Here is an 18,290-nt window from a genome sequence, read left to right on the forward strand (position 1 = left end):
GTATCAATTGTGGCCTTATGCTATGCTGATCACACGATCAGAGGTGTCCGCAATGTGTTTCTGTCTAGTGTTGGTCAAAAGTTAATACCTTCTGCTACACCATATTTGTTTGTAAGTCGGCAATTCAAGGAGGAGGTAACGCATTCCATTGTCTCGCAATCTCTCTAGCTTGCAACTATACCTATATCTGTTATCCATGCTATATCTAGTGATTAAAATCCCCCCCCAGACAATTTTATTATCTTATCGATTTTATAATTGTATTGATCTAATTATAAATTTTCCCGAATTTAGCCATAATAAGTTTTTAAGTTTGTTTTAAGTTTTGGGTATGTGCGACTGTCTTGTGGGCCATGAATACTTTGTAAGAATAAAGTAGGGAGTAGGCCTACACACATACGAAGTTGGGGAATCACGAACCACATACTATATTATTTTTTCTCTCAGTCAACAACAATGCATCAGCCCTATAGCGCTGTAACAATTTAGATTAGATCAGTAAAATTTTCAGAATAGTCAGCGCTTACTTTTGGGATGATATACATTTTTGTGCAATCCAAAAAAACGAACATCCATTTTATTTAGGTGCACAGTAACATAATTATGTAAATAGGCTATATCTTTCCCACAGAACTTCAAGAAATTAAACTCACGACATCTTAACATAGAAAATAACTGAATTGTTGCAAAACGCGTTAAAAATTCAATGAGAAAGTAACTTATATTCATGACATACATTTTTACTTCCTCACTATATGAAGTATAGAGACAAAATAGTGAGGTGCTGCAAAACAATTGAATTATTTTAGACGTTCGCGGAAGTAAAAGTTTTCACCATCCCTGATACGGAAAGAGTAGTTTAGGCCATCCCTTCTATCGATTTTACTTTAACCACTTGAACGATTTTGTTCACATTCAGTATATACGAATCAATTTGTCCAGAAATTATATACTACACAAAAGAAAATAATTACTGAATATAACTTATACTAAAATATATCATTACGGTTACCTCAAATAAAATAAAAGTATCACCCGAAGTTCGTTTTAGGAGTATTGGCAACAACGGTTATAGACTTTCTATTGGTAGGTAGGTGACATGTGCCACGTAGCTGTTTGGGATTATTTGATAGATTATTACAAAATATACTTTATGGCGGATTTATTCATGACCCAAACGAAAATCACGAAACTAATACAGGAACAACTTTGGCCTGATAACAAGGACTATTCGTCATTATGCCAAACTGCTTTTGATGTAGAATAACTAAAGTCATACACTGCTTTTGATGTGTGTGTTATACAGTACAACTTTTACTTCTTATATTACGAAATAAACATAAAAAAAAACAATTGAAGTAAAATACCTGAAAACAAGTACAAGTATCGTGTTCTTAAATCCTATTATTTCGTGCATGATTTGTTTGTTTCGTTTTTATGTAAGATCTCTTTTTTAACTTAGTTTATGAGACTTCAAAAGGGTTCTGAGTTTTAAATAGTTCTAGTCTATATTTCATGTGGATCCTTTTGAAATACATTCGCTTATCTTGATTATAAACTAAATTCATGCAACAGTTTAGAGAAAAATGCTGGTCGCAGACTGCCAGTAGAACAAATAGCAGCAGACAGAGATATAGATAAAAGAATGCCAAAAGTACTTTGTATGGTACCAGGGGCGTTCGAAACATGTACAGGGTATTTTCATAAATATGTTGAAAGGGAACTTTTACAATAAAGCATTTATTTTTCTATTACTTTTAAATACCGGAAATTAAAACTTTGAATGTCTTACCAGAGCATGTGTCTTCTATTCGGATAGGGAATATTCCTCATTTAATAGATTGCGGCACTGTGCGGTACGTGGTGGGCGTATGTAAGGTATTTACGAAGAGAGACTGGGATTTATGTCGGTCTGAAACTCAGCCGAGATTAATTAGAGCGGTTGACAGTCCGCCAAGAGCTGAGGCGATTTTCTTTCCTGTCTTTTAGTAAGACAAAGCATTGCTTCCCAGGAGACCCAATTAACAATTCGATATTTTCCTTCGCAATGTATATACACCGCCAGCGCATCCAATGAAACGGCGAGACGCAGAAAATGAACTGAAATATCTCCAAAAAACAGCTCACGGTTTATTACAAAATAAATCTTCTCTCTTTTAAAATAACTATTCTAATTTAATACATTCATAAAAACAATGTCTTTCGAATTCGTTTCCAATTCCATGATAGGATACTAATGTGTAAAACGTCTTTCGAATTCGCTTCCAATTCCATGATAGGATACTAATGTGTAAAACGTCTTTCGAATTCGCTTCCAATTCCATGATAGGATACTAATGTGTAAAACATCTTTCGAATTCGCTTCCAATTCCATGATAGGATACTAATGTGTAAAACGTCTTTCGAATTCGCTTCCAATTCCATGATAGGAAACTAATGTGTAAAAAGTCTTTCGAATTCGCTTCCAATTCCATGATAGGATACTAATGTGTAAAACATCTTTCGAATTCGCTTCCAATTCCATGATAGGATACTAAAGTGTAAAACGTCTTTCGAATTCGCTTCCAATTCCATGATAGGAAACTAATGTGTAAAACGTCTTTCGAATTCGCTTCCAATTCCATAATAGGAAACTAATGTGTAAAACGTCTTTCGAATTCGCTTCCAATTCCATGATAGGATGCTACTGTGTAAAACGTCTTTCGAATTCGCTTCCAATTCCATGATAGGAAACTAATGTGTAAAAGTCTTTCGAATTCGCTTCCAATTCCATGATAGGATACTAATGTGTAAGTTATTTCTATCCGTCCACCCATCCACCCACCCATCCGTACATCCATTCATCCCTCTCTTTCACTCGCCCTCTCCCCCCCTCTGAACAGATTCATCATCATCATCATCATCATTAGCGCCTTGATGAATGGGCCAGGGGTAGCCAACTACTAGACTTCTGTAATCTACAATCTAAGGAAAAAAACTTTGAAGAGAGCCACTGGAATCTACAGTCCAAGGAAAAAAACTTTGAAGAGAGCCATACTTATTTTTCGGATATTAAAACTGAAAATAAAACCCAAAATAATGAATTTTTAATTGAGAAACATGTAGGTTGTAGATCACGATTCATTAAGTAAGCACTTTATCGGGTGTCCATTTTAGTTGTCATTTGTTTGAAATCTGTTTGGTGACTAGTTAAAGCAGTTAGAACAAGTTTACTTAAATATTCACCACTTAAAACAGCTCGCTGTTTAGATTTAACAAATTTAGTCTAAGTTTTGAATACAGTGAATCATACGAATAGGGTGTCCCAAAAATTGAGATATCTCTTAGCAAATTTATTTTAATTTTGAATAGTTTTGTTTAGGTAGACCTACTTGTTTTCAAAATCCAATGGTTGAACAGTCACTTAGTTTCACTGTTTTAGTCCTTCGTCCTCTTGAAACTCCAGTAGCTCCAACTTTACAGTTGTCGACTCAACCACAATAATTCGCGTCGGGGCAAACATTCTTCATTGTGTTAACAAGAAAGGGATTAAAAAGCAACGATAGCACGCTGATTAGTTTGTTGAATAAAATAAATTTTGTCTTTCTCGTTCAAAGTGCGCGAATTTACTTAATTTCGTCACCAAATCGTAGGGAATTATCCTTAATGTTATGAATGGTATGATGTGTATTGTGCAAGAATGAGGAAGCGTCAGTGAAACATCACGAAAATAAATTGTACGCATGAGTAAGTTGTGGATGACGTAGCATCGTTATCATTATGTAGTCTACTAAAATACAGAGCGTTCGCCAGGAAACAGATTCCGCTCAGGTAAAAGTCGTCGGCGTTTTACAGCAGATCGAACGCGACTGCCCAGAAAATAGTGTCTACATTTCCCCTGGATCAAGGAAGGGAGAAGTTTCGTGTTGCGTAGTATGAACAGATAACGCAGGCTGAAGGGACGTCAAATTTACAGCATTAGTATACAGTTAACTCCTTTCAGTTCAGTTCATTTTAGTTCATGGAAATGCAGTACACGTTAGAAAAGCGAATCTTTATTTATGGTAAGTATATTACGAATAAATCGTACTAAAAGTGCCAAGCAGTATTTCCAACAGTCGACAGTTTCAGCACTGGTAATAAGGGAAATCAATAGATTACATAAGTAACGGAATACAGTATATAAGTCGCGAGATTTTATTGTCGAAAACTGATGCGCTGAATCACAGTTAAGCAAGCTGTTGCTTGCCCATATCACTTTTCGAACAGTGCCGTATTAAGTGAAATCTGTTTCCAGGTGTGCACCCGTTATTATTTACAAGTTCAACTGTTTGTCTTAGTACAAATACATACATAGGTTCTGCCCAAGGGTAGGTCTTCCACTGCAAACTGAGCATTCTCAAATCTTTCCTATTTTCTGCCTTCCTCTTAGTCTCCGCATATGATCCATATATCCTAATGTCGTCTATCATATGATATCTTCTTCTGCCCCGAACTTTTCTCCTGTTCACCATTCCTTCCAGTGCATTCTTCAGTAGGCAATTTCTTCTCAGCTAGTGACCCAACCATTTTCTTTTTCTCTTTCTGATCAGCTCTAACTTATTCTTTTTCACTCACTCTTTCGAGCACAACTTCATTTCATATTCTGTCTCTCTAGTTCACACTCTCCATTCTTCTCCACATCTACATTCCAATGCTTCTAGTCGCTTCTCTTCACTTCGTCGTAATGTCCTTGTTTCTGCCACATAGAATGCCACACTCCACACAGCACTTCACTAGACTCTTCCTTAGTTCTTTTTCCAGAGGTCCACAAAAGATACTCCTTTTTCTATTAAAAGCTTCCTTTCCCATTGCTATCCTCTTTTGGATTTCCTGGCAGCAGCTCATGTTACTGCTTATAGTACACCCCAAGTATTTGAAGCTATCCACTTTCTCTACTGCATCATTTAGTATTCGCATGTTTACCTTCTTTATTTTTCTTCCGATAACCATAATCTTCGCCTTGTTTGCATTTATCTTCATCCCATTCTGCTTACAACTGTTATTTAGTCCATTAGCATATCCCTTAATATCGCTTCCTTTTCTGTTAACGTCATTATCATCAACAAATCTAAGCACTTTATTTTTCTTCCTCATACCAACACTCTTCCCATGTTCTGAAAACAGTTTTTCACTACGTAATAACCGGTATTTCAATAATATTTAGCGGGATGATTGTTTTCGCTTCCATAAATTTAAAAGACAAGCTGGAAATTAAACCGTTTGGAAGTTATACCAAATACTGTAGAGAACTAATACCGGAAAGCAACGCGATTAACATGGTGTCGGGCGGCGACACGAGAACACTAGCGCTGTCTAGCGGCTTGGTTTGAACAATGCTTCCAATATATATTGCTTCAAATACCGTACGAAGCTCTCTACTGAATTTGATTGCGTACATAGCTAGGAGGGGTTGGGAGGAATTGTGGTAGGCCTATACAGTATTACATGAGAGCTAAAGAAATCATTACAGAACGGTCAGATTTACATTCTCGTTAATTTAATTGTCATAACTATTGAACTAACATTATGATGCTAATAATAATATTATAAGATGTTTTAAAAGAGATATCACTTTGGTGAAAAACAACATTAAAGCTACAGTGCATACTTCTTAATTGTCCCATTAGCTATTCTCCAGGTTACTGATGCATTACTTTTTTTAGCCTTTCTGTTCTTTTTTCCAGTCACTGTTCTACAACTTATTCTGTCACATTCATATTTTACAAAACAATTGATCATTACGTTAAGGAACTTATTAACGAAAACATGTTTACAATCTTTACATACTGAATTAGTTTGATCTATTTTTCAAAAATAAGGGCCATTATCTTGGTTTTTACACCTTGTCTGCTTGATGAAAGAATTTTTCTGAAGTACGTGTGAAATGTTGATCGAATAATTTTAGATAAAGAAACTGAATAACTTGTGGGAATTAGAAAATTAGCACTGTCATACTTTTTATTTGCAATGTGCTGATAAATGCCTGTCAAGTTTTCAGATTTGAAACTAGCTAGTTCCAGTTTGCATGTCTCATGTGGTATTCTGCTACAAGCCCACCCTATCACATATGTTAGTGCATTATCTGGAATCATACACTGATCATGATTATCCTCTTCAAGTTCAGCGGTTTCTACAAAACTGTTTTCTGTTGCTGGATAATCACTGCAGATTCTAAATGAACTTTCTTCAATCTCCTTCTTCGTAACTAAAAAATCACTGACTTCAATTTCACAGTTGCCTATCTCTGAAGGTGTTAAGAGCTGGCAGCTCATAATTCCTCTGACGGCAGACTTGAATTTACAGCTGTCAGGGGTAATGTTATTACCACCCTTAGAACGCAAAATAGAGAAAATATTTTCAATATAGTCTTGTGTTATACGTCTTTTAAGCAGGAACCGAAAGTTAAAATTTTGTTCCAACCCTTAAAGCAAGGAGGGTTTGTCCTTTTTTCGCTCAGAATTTTCAGTTTTGAAAACAGACTTTCCAGTTTTTGTAGAGTCGTCCAATGACAAGAAGTAGTTTGTAAAGCCCTGCGTGAGGATTTAGCATTGTTCATGGTCGATGAATTAAAATAGTCAAATCCACGATCCACTAGCTCTATAAACTCTGCTGTTTGAAGAGCTTCTTCAGATGGTGACTGAAACTATACATGAGTTTTTATGGCCTTGCTGACTGAATGACTTAGCACCTGTACAGACAGACAAACCCTCATGGGCGAGAAAGGTGGAACTTGTATATATGTTTTTGTCTCAAATTTGAGCATAATCGAGGATTCATATCTTTATCCTTATTATGCAGTTCAACAACATGTTGCCACTTGTATACTTCATCTTTGTACGAAAGGCCGTGCCACTTAAAGTTGTTCTCCATCTATTTCAATAAATGGTTTATCAACCTCGCATCCCAATAAATTCCTCATTCTAATATTACTGGCTGCCTGGCCACTAACGACTACTTTAGGAAAATAGCCACATTTCCTAACCTCGCGGAGGCTTCGGAAAGAAGATCCTTTAGAACATCACCGGGCGTGGATTTATTAGATAGGAAATATCCTATTATCTGCTTGTAGTTGGTTTGCAAGCCCCTAATCATAAATACTAAAGCCTGATTTGCGGGTTTCAATTCTTCACTTTTTGTTTCATTTTGACTCTCGTACGGTCCAAATTCTACAAAGCCATCGAATAAATATGATTTTGCAATATACGAGAAACTTTGTTTCAAAGATATCTCGTCAAGTACAATGGAAACAACTCTCTGAGCTGGTGTCAGACTTCTCGATTTTATCTTAAGAAGTTGCATTATTGTCTCATTGAAACCTGGACCAACACCCAATTGTTGCAGTCAATTACGTAAGGAGCGAATAGTCGGCAGACAGAAAATCTTCCTCAAGTATCGATATGCATTCGGTGAAGCATAATGCAATGCCAGTGCGAAATTTTTGTCATACACGGTATATCGCCTTCCCCTAGGTTTTCTTTTTCTTAGCTTCAACTGAGATTTAAGAAATGAATCTTCTACCAGCAATTGAACACATTCTAAAGATGAATGAGATTTTTTCAATTTTTGTACGTCAGCTCTCAGGGTTTCAATGAGTTTCCTTTGTTTTGACATAATTTTCTGCGCATTCCTTAGTTTGTTAGTAAGAAACGTATTTTTTTCTCAGACGAAATTTTTTGTCTTTTAGGAGTTCTAGCATTCTCCAAGTTATCTATAACAAGATAAATTTTGTGCTTTATAAGGCTTACAATATTATATTTCGAAACATTTTATATTGCAATCATATTTGCTAGCATCACAGCTTCTTAGACAGGCAACTATTCTTACTTCTAGCTCGCTGCAGGCAACACAAGAAATGTTTCGATCTCCTCTCGCAACTTATTCAAACCTTTCCGCTTGGAGCGCTGTTAGTTGATGTCGCACATATGAGAGCCAGCTTTCCGGTATTAGTATCTACAGTATTTGGTTATACTGCAGATATAAACCTAGCGAAAAAATTCAAAGGAAGTCAAAATGTTACGTTATAACCCGACAGGGGATTTTGGATCTCGATACTATGTTAGTGGCAGGGAGATCATTGAACTCATTGCTACGCTCCCTCCATACGCCAAGGGACGCGACGACTTCTTGCTGCTGTGTAAGGACCGAAATTCCGCTGTCTGCTTATAACCAGGCTTCGGTCCTGAGCACAGGAACGGATGAAGTTCAGAAACGGCCGATAGTGTTGTGTTGGTCGAGTGGAGTGGGAGATAGAGCGCGTCGTTACTTCGTGTCTCAACATGTAAATAGTCCGTCACAGTACGGCACAAAATATATTTCACCCTGTACAGATGCAGTATATACAGTATATTCCTACTGTAGACAATAAATTTTACAATTAAAGTATTAACTGAGTTGTAACCTTCAATCAGGTGTCCCTACGCCGAAGCCTGTTACACGTACCGCAGCCAATCAGCAATACAACGGTAATGCACATTACGGACCCATCTGTGCTGTTGCATTCACCCCTCCACACGGGTCATGACGTCATTTATGCTCCGTGTACTCTAAATCTCATACTGGTTACTCTGTGTCCCTAGGCCGAAGCCTGCTCATAACAGAAAGTTTAATAGAAAGATACATTATAGCAGCTTACTGCGTCGTTGTAAGGTTAAGAACGCTGTTTTTGTTTTTTATGTCTAATTTTTCGTGTTTTTAAGGTACAGTGTGAGTTTTAGATCGTGGTCATCTTAAAGTGTTAATAAAAATAAACAACAATAATGTTAAACATATCAATATTAATTTGGATGTCAATGTCCTCAGTAATATTAAGCCTTTTCTATAATTATGCGAAAGTAAAATGTAACCTAGTAAAAGGAATATATATATATATATATATATTTCGGTATCTGCTTTCTAGGTTATTAATTGTATCGAATTTTGCTGTGCGTTCGAACTCGCTTTGAAGTAACATGATATGCGCCAAAAATCATGAAATTCTGATGTTTTCTTGGAATTTTTAGAATTTGTTTCTGTAAAAGATGTAGTAATTATATGGATGTAAAGACGAAGTAGGACCTGTAAAAACTACCTACTCAAGATCATTTGTTGGACTGCATATTTTATAGCAACACACATCTTATTTTGTTCACCAGCCGGCACTGGACATTGGCCAATCGACAGACCTACGACTGTATACTGAAGTTTGTAATGGAATTTACTAATCACCTCCAAATTTCAAACACTCACGGTGTGTCTGCAAGTGCAAAACATCTGGCAACTTCTATGGAACGATGTGGGTGCTATTAACTCACTCCCTCGCCTTTCTTATTTCCAGCTCTGGCATGGTTAATTGTTAGACAATGCTTGCCACCTGCTTCTCACCGCATGTTCTCAATTTATGCGCCGCTGTAAAGGAGTTTAGTAATAAAATAAACACAAATTGTTAATGTCGAGAGTTTATTGCTCCCAAGGGAGTTCCTTGCATTTTCAGTAGTATTATATTATTTTTTTTTTTAACTTACCCTCTTTCAGTTATTACGATTTCATTACGTCATAAAAGCAAAAATGAATGTTACAAAGATTACACATACTTTCTCATATATTTGATGAGTTTTGTAGTAATTCAGTTCTTTTGCCAAGTTACGAATAAAAATACTGTCCAAACGACTTCTCTTCTGAATACGTCTACAAGTTACGTTCTTGAACTATCATACATAATTTATTGTGCACAAATAAGACAAACAAACGAGTTACCGAACTACATAATCTCCTCTTCATACATTTAGGCATTTTCCAAATCAATACGTTTGCAAATCGTGCCTTGATTTTCGCGTGCCGCCTTAGGGACTTAAGGAGGAGCTAATTCGATCTTCACTCGTTCAATTTAGGGTGGGGTTCGCTTCCCTTGACTAGTCAGGATTGCGACGTTCGCCTCTCGCTCCATTTTGGCTAACATCTTGGTAACCCCGCACACCCTGTTGCTGTCAATGTTGCGGGTGGTACTGCGCTACATATCTCCCCCTTCAATGTGGTGTCTATTTAGTTACATACATTTATGACTTTTCTTCCTTCAAATAGGACGGTGACAAATGGAGTGAGACAAATGACCTAAAAACGTGGACCTCACACAGATTCCTTTCCACAGCCTCAAATCCCTCTCCAAAGATGTATGCTCGCGTGCCGCTTAGTTGCTTCTCCCTCCGTTTATCCTCATTTAAATAGATTCGGGCACAAAATATGAACTTTCATTTTCTGAATCACACACAAATTGCACTCTATAATAGATTTCCAAAAACTGACATTTGATTTCATTTATAAATTGCTACACAATGTGCAGCATAACTCAAGCGATAGCTGCCGTTAATTTGGAAGTGATTGGTAAGTACTACGTATGCATTACACTGATTTCTACACTGTAAATAGAACACATCAGTTGTATCAGATGAGGTATGTAATCAACGTTTATAATTTGTCGTGTGCGATTGCCCGTTTTAACTTTAATTTTACGTTCAATGAAGTCATCCAGCGCTCAAGATATAGCGCTGCAGATGTGTACACAAATTCACATAAAATAGCTATTTGTATATTATGATTTCTAATATTATTTTTCTGTTTACGAAACTTTGAAATTAAAAGCGATACGAATATGAACCATAAAATAATATTAGTGGTTCATAATGGCAAAGGAAGCTTTCAATAGAAAAAAGAGCATCTTCTGCGGACTCTGGGAAAAGAACTAAAGATGAGACTAGTGAAGTGCTTTGTGTGGAGTGTGGCATTGTATGCGGTAGAAACATGGACATTAAGAAGTGAAGAGAAACAGAAGCATTTGAAATGTGGATATGGAGAAGAATGGAGCGTGTGAAGTGGACAGACAGAATAAGAAATGACGTTGTGTTGGAAAGAGTGGGTGAAGAAAGAATGATGCTGAAACTGATCAGAAATTGGTTGGGCCACTGACTGAGAAGAAACTGCCTACTGAAGGATGCACTGGAAGGAATGGTGAACGGGACAAGAGTTCGGGGTAGAAGAAGATATCAGAAAAAAATGGGAAAGATTTGAGAATACTAGGTTTGCAGTGAAGGAGCTGCCCATGGGAAGAACACGTAAGTATGTATGTATGTATGTATGTATGTAATACGACCAAACAAATTTCTTTCTTTTCATTTGAACTTATGTAAGCTATTGTTACATGTCTATTTAATTGGTATAGTTATACTATAATAGAATTTTATAATTTTGATATTTATAGCCTATATGATATTTTTTTTTATTTCTATTCCTTTACCCATAGTTTTACTTATTTGTTTGGTTGAAACCTAAAGGAATATCAGATATTTGTAACTAGTAATCAATAATCCTACAACAAACCAGGGGGATTTGCAATTCGTGACCGACAGTCATTTAAGCATTGTTCTCCGCTACCTTTTTCTGGGATAGAAAGTTAGACTTAATTCGCAACGAAAAGTAAATATAATTTTAGATGCAATGATTTCTGTCCGAAATAGTGTTTCTCGTCAATACCAACTTTACTGCCTAGCAGCGGATCGCTATTGTGTGTTTATAAATACATATTAATTTTTTACTGAAATTATTAAACCACAATAGGCTACTTATGTATTCTTCCCCGTAAGGATTGTGGTATCAAAGACCCGTCAAACTTCCCGAAAATATTTTAACCAAACAATGGGCAGCTAATTTTTCGTCGTCTATCTGAAAACACTTTGTGCGAAAGAATATCTCAATACATTGTGCAAGTATGTCAATGTGAAGAATTTCATAAACTCAGATGTGGACGGCTGCAAGATAGAATTAATAGCCATCAATGATACGACTAGACGATGAATAGCAATGTTGAATAATTATGGCATGTTGTCTGAAGCTTCCTCATTCAGAGACAGAAATCCTTTATGTGTCCGACTTTACTTCCTTTCCAAAGCAAGCCGTTGTAAGATATTTTATTACTTTAAAAATCACAGTCTATGAACTTATAGGTATAAATACTTTATATTTTACTTTATACTTTAGAGGAGACTTGTACCTTATGGAAATACTGTAGTTCAAATAAAAACAACAGTGGAAATTTAACGTAATTTAAATTCATTTGTTTCAGCTCTGTGCTACGCTAGGAACAACTGGCGCCTGCTCGTTTGATAATCTGCAGGAGTTGGGTCCAATATGTAAGTAAGGTGTTTTAAAATTCACCTATTCTTAAGAAAAGGGCAACAGGTTTTTATTCCCTGTGTTACAGAAGTATGGTAGGCTAATTTATTTAGTCAAAATTCGTTTTTGGGTTAAAGTAATATTATATACTGTGTATCATATATTAAATTACATTATATATATAATAATATATATCCTTTTTTGCCCAATGGCAGGACCTTTAAATTTTCCCTTATTCGTCCCGACTCTACGAGCGGGCTCATAGATGTCATTAGTTGCCGAGAAGTGTAGGCCATTTGGTTCATCAGAGACTATCTAGAGTGCACCACAGATGGTGAATATACATTGCCCTCGTAATGGATGATGATGATGATGATGATGGAGACTTCTTGGGATGTCAGAAGGGAACCGGAGTACACGGAAAAACCCCAATGTTGCCTGGACCATGGGGCTTGTTAAAAACAAAAGGCTTAAGTATAATATAACACGTAAATTAAAATACTTCCTCTTGTAGTGAACTAACGTAAATTCAAAATAATAATAATAATAATAATAATAATAATAATAATTCCTGGATTGCAATAGGCCTAAGATACAGCACACTGTTGTCGCTGGAATATGAGAAATAGCAATTCCGTAAGTAGACTATTGGTTTTCTATTCCAGGCAAGGCTGAAAACATGTGGCTTCACGTGGACGCCGCTTACGCGGGTACCGCCTTCATCTGTCCTGAGTTCAGACACTGGCTGAACGGCGTCAACTACGTGGACTCCATCGCCTTCAACCCGTCCAAGTGGATGATGGTGCATTTCGACTGCACGGCTATGTGGTAGGCTGCACCCTTTATTACTGTCCCGTACACTTAAAGAAAAAGTTTAATCATAATTGTTTTATTCGCACTACTTTCCGAAACAACGCACGTTAGGTGTTATAATACTAACTGAAGTCAAGCTCTGGTTATGATGTTCCGGTTTACATTCTGATTTCTGTCAGTGATAGAGAATCAAGTTGGGATATACTCAGTTTCGCTTATTGAGCAATGGAGATAATAATGAGCAATACAGTTCTTTTTCAATTGGATATTTAACGATAATATAACAACTGTTCAGAATTGGTGATAGTAATAAAGTATTTTGGTGACAGGAGTTAGGAGAGTCACTATGGGATACTTATTCGACATACTGTTGGAGTAAACCTCGAAAAGATAACCACCTAGGTAATGAGCCCGAGTGAAATTAGAACTCAAACACGAGCGTAACATTAGAGCACGAGTCCCGCCTGCTAACCCTAGACCACATCAACAACCCATGAGAAAATGAATTCAACAATTATTTAAGATTGAAATAAACCGTGGAATAACTGCGTGAAAACAAACATGAGTTACATCGAGAAAATTAATCAAAGTATGGTGTAAAAAACATCATTATCATTACCATTATCATTATCTATTGAATAGTCTCATAACACAACACACTACGTTCAATGACCAGCATTATCATGACTGGTATCAAACAGAGATTTTTAGAATGTAGTTCATTTGATCGCTTGGCAGTGAGAAAAGTTAATTTTTAAGGTTTCAGCAGTAAAATTTACAAGAAGTTTTATTTGTGTTTGTATTACAGTCCACGATTAAACTTTATTAAAGACTCCTCGTAGAGGCCTATTACAAAATATTACGAAACTGTTGAGGAATTAGAAATCTACGATGCCAATTAAGAAGGCAGCAACAGGAAAGGTTGGGAGCCCTTATTTTCGATAGGCGCCTCTATTGTTGAAAGAAAGCAGTGAAAGCATGGCAGGGGTCTATAATGGTGTAGACTTAAAAATATAAAATATATAATTAAGAACAACAGTAAGGATATGCGGAAAAACAAGCAAAGGAAGGCAAGGGGAAAGAGAAGGAATTATAAAGCAAAAGGAAGGGATAGAGAGAGAGAGAGAGAGAGAGAGAGAGAGAGAGAGATTAAATTACTGGGTGTACGAATTGATGAAAGAGTGAACTGATGTTAGAGTGAGTGGATGGAAATGTAGATAGGTTGACAAGGCGAGTAACTGGTAAGGAGGGTAGATGGTAAAGATAGACGTGATTATCGGATGATACATGCAGCTTTCCTAAGTACCTAATTCAGCCCAAGTAGGCTTTCTGTCGTTATGGAACTAGTTTCGTGACGATTGTATTGCCCGGCTAAGTCGATCCATCATCACACCACGCTACGCATTCTTCTTCAGCAATCGAATCCGTATACCAGACCACTGTTGTAATCCATTGATCTATCCGAGTCGTTTTATTTCGTCAAGAGGAGATCTAGCACCACTAATCTAAAGACAAACTGTAAGGAATATCACCATGGTGGACTACCGATTCGACGTCGCGCAAACACAAGTGGTGACTTGTTTTCGAAATTGAGATTATAATGAAAGAGTAACTGTGGAGAGTGTTGATGAAATGACGAAGGAAAAATGGAAGAACTTCATAACCCTAGCTCACTCCACTGCAAATACAACTCCGTCATCACCTGGACTTGAACTTGGATCCACTGTCTCGTAAGCCCGTTACACACTTGAAGAGATTTCGCTAACGAGTGAGGGGGGGGGCGTCTCGGTGTTGCGCGAGATTCACTCAGGGTAGCCGAGGTACGGTTGTGGTGTAGGATGATGTCGGGAATAAGACCAAGCCGGCTACTTATATAAAAGGCAGTGTAAACTCCAAAACTATAAGTTTATTGTCGTATTCACTTGATAAACCCTAGAGTATGTATTTCCGGCTGACTTATAATTCAGTCGTTGGTCGCACTTCTGTATCGACTCTATGGCAGCTCTAAATAAGCTCTATCCGATACTATAAATTCAATACTATGCCCAGTACACTATGATCGACGCTCCTAAACGTTGACGAGTAGTCTCGCCGATGACAACGTTCTATCTATCGAGTCTTCGCCGGAAGGAAGACTATTAAGTTGGGCCGCCGACACCAAAAAAACTCAGTGTGTCGTGCCGTCGACACGAAAAGAAGTCGTAGTCCTGTCGACACAAAACGAAGTAGTTATTGCGCCCTGTATGTATGGCCGCCGACACGACAAGAAGTTGTGTTTGTGTCCTGTATGTAGGACCGCCGACACGATGATATGTTGTGATGCTCTCCGCTCCCCGTCACCTTTATTTATAAAAACCTATCCTACGCTAAAACTAACTATTCTATTGGCTAACAACTACGTCACTTAACCGGCCTAAAATCGATTCCCTATTGGTCCAAAGTGACCTCATAAGCTGGACCAAGATCTCTTCTTATTGGGCGCGAAATATGTCATCTCTAAATTTAGACTTTGGATTTCCCATAACATCAAATTAGTTTGTCGATCTTGGAGAACCCCGTTCTTTGGAAAACCCAAGCTTGGCATTTGCTTTCCCACGGGTCCAGTCTAACTCTCTGATTTTACGCCTCGACGAGTGTCAATGCAGAACCCTGCCCAAGGTGGCCCTAAATCTGTCCGATTCTGACAAGTGACGAGAGGATGTGAACCATCTGTGTGGGAAGCTAATTCTAACCAAGTCGCCAGAACATCCCCGAGAATACATGTAACAAAAAAAATATGGAGATATCATTTCGCTAATAAATCGGTCTCTCCCTCTCCTAATTACTGCTTCACGAGAAATGTGTTGCGAGAAAGAGGAGAAGAGCCCCTCCTCTACACACTTATAGAGTTGTCGCTATCATCATCATCATCATCATCATCATCTATACACTGCCTTCATGCAGAGGGTATTTTTTTATTGTGGTAATCACTCATTGGGGAAAATAGCACAGGTTATGTACTGTATTTAAGCATATTGTCGTACTTTACAAATGATGTACGAACGCCACTATGTTGAATCTGAATCAGGGGCGTATTTTGCGGACTACCGGGGCTACCGGCGGTAGCCCAAGGAAATTACAAAAGAAAAAGTTTATAATATAACATAATGTCATAATTTTGTATTATTAGTTTTATCACAGTAATTAAAATTAAAGTAATTGTTAGATTTATATGCGCTCTCTGCTCTCGAAAAGAAACAAGTTGTCAAGGCGGCATCGCTGGAGAAACCGCTTGCTACGTGAGGTAGCCTGTGACCGTACCGCGCACGCTGTCCTGTAGCACAACTGCCCATCCCCCCCGCTCTCTTCTGTTTCCATCGTGCACTGTAGGCTGGGTGAGTTGCCGCTCTCGTGATCGGTTTCTTCGCAGGCGCGAAGCAACAATACGCTTAGCACGCTAGCTCATGAGTGTAATTGTGTTCTTGCAGTGCAGTATTTTAAATTTGTGATTTGTTCGAGTGTCTAAGAGTGATTGTGAATTATTAGGTTTTTAATTTCCCAATTAAGTGATATTGTGAAAAATATGGCAGAACAAGTTTCTGGAGAGGTTTGTGTTGAAAATGACTGTGTAATAGAAGGTTTATTAAAAGTGCCTTTTAACCGTCGTACATACAACGAGGAAGTTGAAATTGTGAAAATGGAAAGACCAACTCCTGAGTTAAATTTGTCCATGGACGTAAAAGCAAAACAGCGTGACTACACACGCCATTTCACTTCAACATCATATGGTAAGTGGAATTGGTTGTGTGGTAGTTCTAAACTGTCTAAACTATTTTGCTGGCTATGTTTGTTATTTAGCCGCGAAACTAATGTGTGGTCAAAAGAGGGTTTTCTAATATCAACTCGTTTCGAACGGCAGTCCTAAAACACGACAAATCAAAAGCTCATATTTGTAGTAACATGAACTTTGCAAACTTTGGGAAGACAAGAATTCATTTACAGCTAGATAAGCAAAAAGCTCTACATATCAACCAACACAATGCTCCTGTGGAAAAAAAATCGGGAGATTTTATTGCGTCTTATTAACGCAGTCTGCTTTCTAGGAAAACAAGAATTGGCTTTTCGGGATCATAATGAGAGTGTGGAATCAGACAATAGAGGAAATTATATTTAAGTTCCTTAAGTGAATTTGACCATTTACTGGCCAATCATCTTGAGAGTTCAACAATATTTCGTGCTACTTCTCCCGCAATTCATAATGACTTAATATTTGCTATAAGTGGGGTTATGATAAAGAACACAAAATCTGAAATAGAAGAAGCACCTTTAGCGGTCATTGTTGTTGATGAAACAAGTGACTGCTCTAATCAGAGTCAATTGTCCACTGTTTTAAGATACGTCGATAGTACTGCCAATGTTCAAGAACGGTTTATAGGATTCACAAATGTCAGTTCGGGCAAAACTGCTGCTGCTTGGTTTCAGCATGTGGAAGGTGTTATAGCAGAATACAATGTCAGCAATAAGTTAATTGCACAGACATATGATGGTGCTTCAGTTATGGCGGGAAATATTAATGGCTTAAAAACAAAACTTCAAGGAAAGTATCCTCAAGCACTATTTGTCCATTGTTACAGCCATGTTCTCAATTTAGTTTTGCAACAAACTACTTCATCCATTCCAGAATGCCGCATTTTTTTTTAAAACACTGTCGGGTTTAGCTGCATTTTTCTCATCATCTCCTAAAAGATCACAAAACTCAAGAATTTATGAAAAAGAAACTCCCAAAAGTAGCACCAACTAGATGCAATTTTACATCACGGCTTGTAAATACAGTAAAGGAATACAGAGAACAACTGACTGCTTTCTTTGAAAATATCATTTGTAATGACTCTGAAGAAAACTGGGTTAATGATGTAATTGTGCAGGCTCAAGGATATTTGTATTTTTTTCACACAGTTTCAGAATATATTTCTTCTTGAAGTCTATGCTAGAGTGTTCGCACATACAGATGTGTTCTACAATATTCTTCAGACAAAAAGTCTAGACATAGCATACTGCTTGCAAGAGGTATCAAAGTTAAAAAATACTATATTCGAGTTCAGACGTAGCTGGTTTCCGTCCATATGGAGTAATATGGAAAATGGAAATTCTTCAGCCAATACAATGGAACCACCATTAAAGCGAAGAAAAGGAGATGATGAATTGAAATAGAGGCAGCTGGACTGCAGCATACTAGATCGTATGCACATGGAAATTACTGACAGATTTTCTGATTATGGAAAGCTTCAGTTCACATATCTTCTAGATTCTTAAAAATTTTCTGCTTGAGAATGAGG

General features: G+C 37.3%; 1 protein-coding gene across 2 annotated transcripts in view; it reads left to right on the top strand.

The window, feature by feature from the left end:
* The window catches only part of Hdc (histidine decarboxylase), a 148,120-nt gene that overhangs the window by 71,930 nt on the left and 57,900 nt on the right, over window positions 1–18,290 (top strand). For both annotated transcript variants that reach the window (XM_069847916.1, XM_069847915.1), the window contains exons 8-9: window positions 12,113–12,179; window positions 12,828–12,990. In XM_069847916.1, coding sequence (XP_069704017.1) covers window positions 12,113–12,179; window positions 12,828–12,990 — 230 coding nt within the window. The remainder of the gene's footprint in view (window positions 1–12,112; window positions 12,180–12,827; window positions 12,991–18,290) is intronic.

The sequence above is a fragment of the Periplaneta americana genome, chromosome 15 (assembly GCF_040183065.1).
Source record: "Periplaneta americana isolate PAMFEO1 chromosome 15, P.americana_PAMFEO1_priV1, whole genome shotgun sequence".
Lineage (NCBI taxonomy): Eukaryota > Metazoa > Arthropoda > Insecta > Blattodea > Blattidae > Periplaneta > Periplaneta americana.